Source organism: Hypomesus transpacificus, chromosome 2, assembly GCF_021917145.1.
Source record: "Hypomesus transpacificus isolate Combined female chromosome 2, fHypTra1, whole genome shotgun sequence".
Classification (NCBI taxonomy): Eukaryota; Metazoa; Chordata; class Actinopteri; order Osmeriformes; family Osmeridae; genus Hypomesus; species Hypomesus transpacificus.
Genome location: NC_061061.1, coordinates 7,114,064 through 7,123,580, shown reverse-complemented (window position 1 = coordinate 7,123,580; position 9,517 = coordinate 7,114,064). Strand labels below are relative to the sequence as shown.

Here is a 9,517-nt window from a genome sequence, read left to right as displayed (position 1 = left end):
AGGCCAAATCTCACAACTGTAATTTTTTACTTTTCATATTTCAGCTAAACGGTAGGTGTAAATCAGCATCTGAATTAAAATGTGACGAGAAATAGGCAGTTCAGTCGCTGAAAATGTTCTTATTTTATTGATGAAACGGATAATTTGTAAATTTGCTCCGACTTGTCGATAACCTAGCTAGTAGCATCTCAGTGCAGTGAAGACCCTAGTTAACAGGTACTGTAAGTTAGCAAGGGCTACAGAAAACGTAAAATTACAGGTAGACGGACCATGTTTTAGCTTTGTTATCTAGTTTTTGTAGTTAGTCAGTGTTATCATAATGCTGCGAGTCCAGGAAAACCCTAACCATCTCAATTCATTCTCCGTCCTTGCGTCCTTGCAAGACCATTCTCGCAAGGAGGCTTGCCAGAACGTTCTTCAAAATAATGTACTTGCGTTCTCAGCGTTCTTCGGATTGATACTAACCAGCCACTAACTCTATGGTCTGACACCCCCCCCCGAGCATGGTGCACTGTGGGAAGGCGAGCGATGGCAAGCGATTCGCTTCGCTGCAGTGTGAACGCACCGTTAATCGTTTCTACAGTAACCACCACTGGAAGACTGTGGATACCTTTATTTTGAAAAGTTTGGGAGAAATCAAGCGGTAATTTGATCCCTTATTGAGACTGGCTCATACAGCTGGCTTGGCTTCACCCACATAGCTTCAATTTGCCAATGAAACAGATGGTGGTTTATGCTACCTGTACCTCTAATCTTTCTGCGATAAATACGACTCGCTTGATTCGATTGATTAAATACGATGTTCGTCATATTCACGACCTGATACTATCCGAAAACACAATCTATTGGATCAACTAGGAAGGCTTAGGTGAGGATTGCTCAGTGACGTTTGCAACGTTGCCATTCATCGCTTGACAGGAGCCTGCTAAAATAGGTTAGCTGCAAGCGCTAGCTTGATGATATATGGTAGCTAGTCTTACTGGCTGCGTTAAATCGGAATCAATTTATTAATCGTAGTTTTTGCTAGCCTAATTTAAATTCATATTATCTGACTATGAAATTTATTAACATAACTTAACATAGTCCTTTGTCGTTTGCTATCCCTTGCTCATCTCGCTTTATACAGAACAAAACGTCAAGCAAGTAGAGCTAGAGCTAGCTATATAAGCTAGTCTAGGCAGATGGTTTTAATATTTTTAATGAGAGTGCGTTATTTACATTTAGTAGGTTTTTGTGTAATTAACCAACAGTATTTTGGCTTTGTAGCTATTATATTTTAGTAGATAGTAAATGTATATTACAAAGAGTAGTTTAGACATAATTGTTGTTATGCAAAGGGGGATAGCCTAGCTAGCCAGTCTGCACATTTTGAGGTTTCGGTTTCACTTCGATGCAACAGATTTATTCCTAGCTTTGCTGTACGTGGTGACTGCAGTAGCTTATTTAACTAGCATAAATAAGAACAAGCTAGCACTATCTAATTTGCAATGATGAGTAGGTATGTGTTTTCGTTAATGTTACGCTTTGTTTCTTCTGTGGAAGGTTGAACCAATGCATGATCTTCTATTGTTTAACTGCCCTGTCTTCATTGGGTTCAGAAATGAATTAAAAGTCAAACTGAAAGTGTGGGCAGAAGCTGTCTTTATAGAGGTCTTTGTTTCTATAATATTTTCTTTTTAAGTATATTGAGGGTGACGAAGTTCACGTAGGTTCTATTGCTTTTTGACTGCATCGATTTAGGTCATTTTGTGTTACGTCTGACCTATAGGCCTGGAATGGAGCCCCCTGCAGTGGAGGACGACATCTACATCCTAAAACATGAGACGGCATATGTGGCAGCCGAGAGCCCAGTGTCGGTGTGTGCTGGGGACGAGTCAGTGGCCTCACACTTCGCCCTGGTCACTGCCTATGAGGACATCAAGAAACGCTTGAGGGACACAGAGCGAGAAAACACTTTACTGAGGAAGAGGGTCAAACAGCTGGAGGACAAGGTAGGCGAGAGGATGCTAAAGGGTAGTGTGGGGGTTCGAGGGAATTTAAAGGGACCAAAATAATTTACTTGCGTCTTTGACCACTGAGCAAATTCTGAAAGTGTGCAATCTTTACACAACTGATTTATTACCACAGATAAATTCCCACACAAACAGTTTAGCGTTACCTGCTAATCATACATCTTAATAATCAATTAACATAACTTTAGTAATACAATTTATAGAATTATAATTTATTGATCTATAATTTCACAAACAAGATGCAAGTGAATGTAGACAATTGAAAGTATCACAGTGAAAATACGTTTTTTTCCACTTAAACTGTATACTCTTTTCCAGCCAATGTGGACCTTGACGTACTGTATCAACAACACAAAAACATTTCCTGTCTTAGACTTTGAATTTTAGCGCTAAAGATGGAATACCCTGTGATATGTGGCAAACATTTTTAACTGAGTACTAAAACAAGTCTTGATGCAATGTGGATTTTGAGGAAAACATTCATGAAGTGACAACAAGCTGTTTGCCAACGGGAGCTACGCAGTAACCAGTACTCATTCAATACAATGATAAATGGTGCTTGAAGATCATCCAAAACCAAATGCTCCGGTAGCTGACCATCAATAATAATTGTCTTGTATTACATACATTTTTTATCTGCTCTACTTTTGTTTATTTCAGCCATTTAGACCAGAAGCGCCCCCCTCAGAAGGACCCCAGTATGTGAACAAGGCATTCAGTGCCTACCGAGGTATCTACATGGAAAATAAAGAGCTACAGGCGGAGCTGAAAAAACTGGTAGGTCAGAGTAAAAAGGGTTCATACAAGGGGAAGACTACTGACTGGGCAATCCCCACGGTAGCCTGTAGGCCTGCCTATAAACTCCGTCTGTCTATATTATATATATCTATCAATTTCTGATGGTTTCTCTCTCTGTTTATTAGAAAAAGGATAGAAGTGAATCGGAGAAGCTGCTGCTCGATCAGTTGCAGGCCAAAGAGTTGGAGCTGCTGGAGTTGAGGACAGATATCGAAACAAGCCAAGGTACACTCACATCACCCATGCACGTCACTAACATGCATGATACTACTTTCCCTCTTGACTTTCAGTCAAGGTATACTCACCCCCCTGGCCCCCTTCCCTCGGTACAGTCACTTAATGGTCTCGTCACTTACTTTTCTCATCCAGGAGACATTTTCTTCAATATATGTGTAATGGAACAACCATAGTCTCTCAATGGATTTGTTCCTTGTTCTCCTCAGTGATGAAGAGTCTGAATAGCAGCCAGGACCTGTGGCAAATGGACCTGGTGAAAAATGGCCTGAAGATGCACACACTCCAAGAAGAGCTGGAGAGAGTACAACAGGAGAACATCCAGCTGCAAGAACACTGCGGGGTAACCGACAGCCTTATTGGTGGTTTACACATGTAAACAATCTTGATGTCACAAGCTTACATTTACTTCACAAATCAGTGTGTCACATTTCCTATAGACATACAAATTATATAAATACAAATAAATAAATGAAAGACATAGAAATCAGTCTGGTTCAAGAGTCTGTCAGATCATCCTTCGAGCTAAGTGTTGACTAAGTATTTATATGGGTAATTCTTAATTGACTCAGATACATAGGCCTTTTGAAAATCCAGATTTTTGTAGTACGTGATTGTAGAGACGGTATACACCACATCACAGTTATGGTTGAAATCGTATGATCTCTGTTTTTGAGGATCCTGTTGGACAAACGAGACCAGACTGTGATCAGAACCATAACCCTGAATCCAATAACTGGTATGTTACTCCTTTGGTATCTTTAGTTTAAGGAACACAGCAAGTTAGCTGGACAAGTCTGCTTTCCGAGTAGACCATTCTTTCTCTATGTGCATGTGACCATTAGCCACTAGAGGGAGACACAGTTTACCGATAAGATGTTCACTCGTATTGTCAAGGATTCAGAGGAAGCTCAGTTCAAATTATTTTTAACTCCTATAATATTCCATAAGGGAGAAGACCATGCTGCAGTCCTATGAGAGCCTGTGCTTTGAGGTCTCCCATCTCCACTCAGCGCTGAAGATGCAGACAGACCTTGTGAAGAGGCTTAAAGACTCTTACTCTTTGCTTGTTGCAAGCAAGCCAGGTAAAGAAGTGGGCATTTTCTCAGTGACACCTCAGTTCTGTTTCCAGTTGCACCAGTGAAAACCATGTGGGGAAATTCGATGCGTGCGTTCTGTCTAAAGCAGTAGAGAGGAGCAACGTGTAAACTCAATTTTGGTTTCACAAAAAGCAACTTCAAGACATCATAAGCTAGTGGTGGAGGTGGCGAGAAGGCTGTTGTAATAAATTAGAGACGGGGTGTCAAACTCATTTTCACCAAGGGCCACATCAGCATTATGTTTGCCATCAAATGGCCAGTTGTAACTACGATGTAACAACATCATTTTTAGCTGTAGCTTGTGTGAACATATTCTGCTGCGGTTGCAGTCTGCCTTTTAATTCTTGGACCATCTGCTGTTTTTCTTGGAGGCTAAATGTGGCATATTTATCTCTGTGTTTGGTGTCAAAGTGCCGACGGAGATTGTAGGCTACTCTTTAACGACCAACATCGCCTCATGACGGAAAATACATACCGGTTCTTCTCCTTGAAAACATGTATTCGCTTTCCCATCTTTCTTGAAACTGCCTTCCATTCAGGGCCAGGTGCCGCCTGGTTTAACTGGGAATTTTGTTGGGGGGTATCAAGATTACGGAAAGGGGTTGTATTCTTTTTTTATATTGATACCATTTTCGAGACTGCTTATCGATCCGAGTATTAATCAGGCCAGACGTTGTAAACATTCGGGGATTTGCCCAAATTTAGGACGTATTCTGGGTTTGATGTGATGCTAGATAGCGACTGCCACAATTAATGCGAGCATGCACAGTATAGGCATATCATATGCATATCAGAATAGGCATCAGCCTATTCGATAAGGCAGCTGTCGTGCTGCAATATGGGATTTGTAGTTTGTGTGTTATTGGTGCTTCATATCGCCGGGCCATTAAAAAAAGATATATAAAATTATCTTGCGGGCCGGATATAATTGTACGCTGGGCCGGATGTGGCCCGCAGCCTTGTGTTTGACACCTATGACTTAGAGGGTACGATCGAAAAATTATGCTCTCTGTCATTCCGGAGTAGATACAGTTAGACTATCTTTTTTTAAACTATTCCCTCTGTGTCACAGAGTAAAAAACAAAGGTGCAAATTAGAATGAAATATAGCAAAGAAAGAATCTCCTTATTCCAGTGAATATCCCACCTTAATCATCTTCTGTGTATGACTTAGCGGGTGACAGATGGGGAGAAAATAAATGGGACAGGGAGGAAGACATTTGTATTTATTCAAAGATATTGAACATCTGTATTCTTCTAAGGTTCTTTCAACAAATCACTTTTATTCAAATGTAGCCCCCTGCAGACCATTTTGTACGAGAGAGAAGATGAGTAGAGGAACTCATTTAAAGTTTATCTACTAAAGATAAATGAGAAGAAAAGCAAGGATGTGTTTGTATGTCTAAAGTGCTCATATTTGTATTGCATTTAAGACGATGCCACGGAAAAAAACGTGGATTGATAAACAGCCACTAACTCTATGGTCTGACACCCCCCCGAGGATGGTGCACTGTGGGAAGGCGAGCGATGGCAAGCGATGTCTTACTGGCTGCGTTAAATCGGAATCAATTTATTAATCGTAGTTTTTGCTTGCCTAACTAGCGAGTATGTTTAAATTCACATTATCTGACTATGCAACTTATTAACATAACTTAACAGTCCTTTGTCGTTTGCTGGATATAATGTGGATGTGTTTGTATGTCTAAAGTGCTTAAATTTGTATTGCATTTAAGACGATGCGTTATGCATCAAGAGCCATGATTAGGTATATTACCCACAACATGGAACAATAGCATATGCTTGTGACTGTGATAGTGAGCAGCCTGCAAAGAAAAATTTGATTCTGTATTACTTAGTAAATCTTAAATATGCATTGAACGTCTTATAAGTGCTTTAATTACATAAGCTTTAGGGACATTTGGAAATGCGTCTTTCATTTTTAGCATCCACAACAACTATATATCCATGAAGGTACATCACCAGGGCCGGCCCAAGGCATAAGCGGACTAAGCGCCTGCTTAGGGCACCTGTGGCCACCAGAGGGCCCCCAAGAGAACATGAAATTACAGTTTAATGTACTGTGTTTCTTCGATTAATCGCTGCCCTCGATTAAACGCCGCACCAAATGAACATTGTGTAATAAACGCCGCCCCAGAAATACGGTAGGAGCAGCATGTCCTGAAATACCTAGCAACAGCATGTCATTTTAATGAACATTCTCTTGTGTTGCACTCGGGGTCCACTATGACTCTAGCTAGCTAGAGACTAGCTGTTAGTCGGCATTTGAAGGGAAGTTTACGAAAAAATTGCCAGAAAACGAATAGCAGTCTATCCTATTAATTAAGCCTGTCTAGATTATCTATTGAAAGAACTGGAGAGAAGCAGGTGCTCTTGCGTTAGCAAGCTTAACTAGTTTACATGGCTACAGTAGGTCCAGTAGTCTAGGTGTTTTCGCTATCTAGCTGTTCTTGCATTCCTTGCAAATCAGCGTCAACAAAAAGCAGATGAGATAGAGCTAGCTAGTCTAACTAACACTGACATTTGCTTGTTGCTTAATCGGTTATTTAGAAGACCGCACTGTTCAAACTAAGAACATTTAATGTAGCGAACTAACACGTTAGCATGCTAGCGCAGATAGCCTAGAATACTGTATTTCTTAGATTAAATGTCGCCCTCAAATAAACACCACCCTCGAATAAGCGGCGCACCAAAAATGTGTAATAAATCGAGGTTTAAATAAGAATAAATACGGTAATTAAGAAAAAAGAATAATGATTCACGCAGAGGGGCCCCAAAATCAATTTTGCTTAAGGCCCCATAAAGGCTTGGGCCGGCCCTGTACATCACATTATTTATTTAGTTGCAGATGCTTTGGCGGTAAAATACATGATAAATGACAGTTGGTTTGCCTGTGAATACATTTAGTTTCAAACCATTACCTGCATGTTATAGAGGTGAAAACCCTCAAAACCTTTTTCAGTGTCAAGCCAGTGACAGAAATAACAAATTTGCTTATTTAGGTTGTGTATAGTATGTTAAAGATTGGAACATGCTATACACTCTTGATCTTGGTAAACTCGCAAGTGCTTGGATTAATAATTTATTCAGAGTACAGCTACTTTTCTAATATCCTGGTGAATTGCAAAATGGTGCTCTGGTGAATCTTTTTTAAATTCTTATTCCAGGAATGTAGTGGTAAAAAGGAATGTCTTCTGAAACTGATTATACATGTTTTTACTCCTCTCTTCAGCAGCATCAATGGTTCCAGTCCAGTGTCTGGATGATGTCGAAAAGAACAACTGGACAATGCGGGTGTCAGTCCCTCGCCCCCCCAATGCCCCCCCAGTGCCCTCAAGCTCTGGCCGTCCCGGCCCTCCAATGGGCCACCCAGTGCTGGATGGCCTGAGGGAGGACTGCTGGCGGCAGGGCCCCTGGTCCAGCCACTGTCCTGTGGCCCTGAGTAGCCCAGTGCTTCTGCCTCCCCCCCCTCAGAACCAGGCTTCTTTGGATGACAGTTCCTGGTCCTTTCCCAGCCCCCCCAAGCCCAGTGACACTGTCTTCTGGGAGGGTCAAAATAGCCCTCCCTACTCCTCCACTTCCAAGAGAAGCATCCCCTAAAGCCCGCCATACTGACCTAACCACTCCCTGCACCCCCTGCCTGCCGCATACCACCTGACCTGCCTTAATACCACTTCTCTGTTAGCCATGAGAACACAGGGCCTGGGGGGATCCCTGTCTACCACTGAGGGATCCCTGTCTCATAATGAGGGAAAGTCCCTGAGTTCGTGGGAGAGGAAATATACATGGGACGAAGAAAAAAGACTTGCAACAGCCACATGTCTGTTTGTAATGGCGTGTGCATCTTTATTTGTCTATTGGGGTTTAAACCCTTTTAGCCACTCACTGTGGGAACTCATTGATCCACAGTCAGAAGCACTCTGTTTTAATTGTAGCCCTCTGGTGTAAGTCTCTCTTTACATGTTACTGTTGTAAAGTTAATAGTCACATGGTTATTCCATAATAATGTGAAGATCAAGTTTAGGTATAGAGATGCTGTGTTTGTGCCTGTGCTATGATGCTTACAGACATGTAAAGGTATATACTTTACCATAAGTAGCACCAAAAAGGCTCAAGTCCGTCAGTCACATACACAGTACAATCTTTGGTTTAGTACCCCATACCCAGTCTGATGACTTCACAGCGCTTTCTAATGTTTTCAAACTGAGAACTGATCTTATCTGGACTTTTCTTTGTAGTTGTTCAAATGGAAAATGTGCTTTGTAAAAGTCCCTTGGGTGAACAAAATATGGCTTGAGGTGTTGATGTTTTTTTTTCTTCTCTTTCAGGACAACACAGCACTGCTCAGTGCTTGTTAGAGGCCACACATAAACTGGTAAAAATATTTGTCTTCTAAGAAGGTAAACAGTGTCTTATTGCTGTATTCCAACACATGGCAAAATAAACCTGGACTTAAATTACCTCAAGATTGAGGCTGGTGGACTTGACAGATGTTTCCAAAATGTTTATTTATATTGGATTTAAATACATCTGCTCTGCCATTGGAGCACACAAGCAAGGATTGTAAGAACAATGTCAGTAATGTAAATCTTCATAAAAGCGAGATGGCAATTCATTGGAAGCACAGGACAATAATTGGAAGAGTTGGTGTTTAAAGTTGGTGTATCTTAAACATATTTCATAAGACCAAGTTTAACTCCAAAGAGATACCTTTGTCCCTCTACTCTCTTCTACTCTCTCATTATAATGTTTAACAATGTATTGCAAATGGGGGAATAACGGAAAATAAATATATGTTATGCGAGTTTAGTCCAATAAATTAAGGGCCATTGTATTGAGATTGGAGGGTTTAAAAATGTCCTGCCTCTTAAAATTATGAAAAATAATTTGTTTAGGGATTTTTTTTTAATACATTTTATTTTACAACAGTTTCCTACTTTTCAATTCTGTGTAAATCTGCAAACCAAAATGCAATGTACAGTAGATATTATTATATTTTAGAATTACTGCACTAAAGACTGTAAACATGATTTGAATTAAATGAATAGGTTAATGTGAATGTATACTTGCCTGCTGTTTCATTTTGGTTGGGATTCAATATACATATTTCTGATTTGTTTGAATCAGACTGTATAATAATCTTTAAAGGATTTTGACAGTTGACTGTCAGCTTTAATCTGAAGCGTTTAAAACCGTCTAAACTTTTAAGTACCAGTCACATTTGAAATTCACTCTAGGTCTTTCCAAACCCTGACAATTTCAGATGCTTCTAACTAGGGGTGGGGGGGAAATCAATTCACATATGAATCGCGATTCTAGCGTCTTCTAGCGATTCACATCGATTCAAAAATGTATT

General features: G+C 40.5%; 1 protein-coding gene across 5 annotated transcripts; it reads left to right on the top strand.

The window, feature by feature from the left end:
* The first annotated feature begins 509 nt into the window (after positions 1 to 509).
* Positions 510 to 8,807, top strand: azi2 (5-azacytidine induced 2). Of its 5 annotated transcripts, XR_006956994.1 has the most exons (9): positions 510 to 868; positions 1,769 to 1,991; positions 2,673 to 2,789; positions 2,936 to 3,035; positions 3,254 to 3,387; positions 3,722 to 3,783; positions 3,996 to 4,129; positions 7,394 to 8,105; positions 8,490 to 8,807. XR_006956994.1 is itself a non-coding variant. In XM_047032977.1 (8 exons), exons 2-8 carry the CDS (start codon positions 1,776 to 1,778, stop codon positions 7,759 to 7,761), a joined length of 1,131 nt encoding a protein of 376 aa, XP_046888933.1. In that variant the 5' UTR covers positions 510 to 643; positions 1,769 to 1,775; the 3' UTR covers positions 7,762 to 8,344. The 5 variants fall into 5 exon arrangements, 4 of the variants coding, with proteins under 4 accessions (XP_046888933.1, XP_046888943.1, XP_046888913.1 ...); XM_047032977.1 differs by lacking the exon at positions 8,490 to 8,807 and having other exon boundaries at positions 510 to 643; positions 7,394 to 8,344; XM_047032987.1 differs by lacking the exon at positions 8,490 to 8,807 and having other exon boundaries at positions 7,397 to 8,344.
* The last annotated feature ends 710 nt before the right edge of the window (positions 8,808 to 9,517 follow it).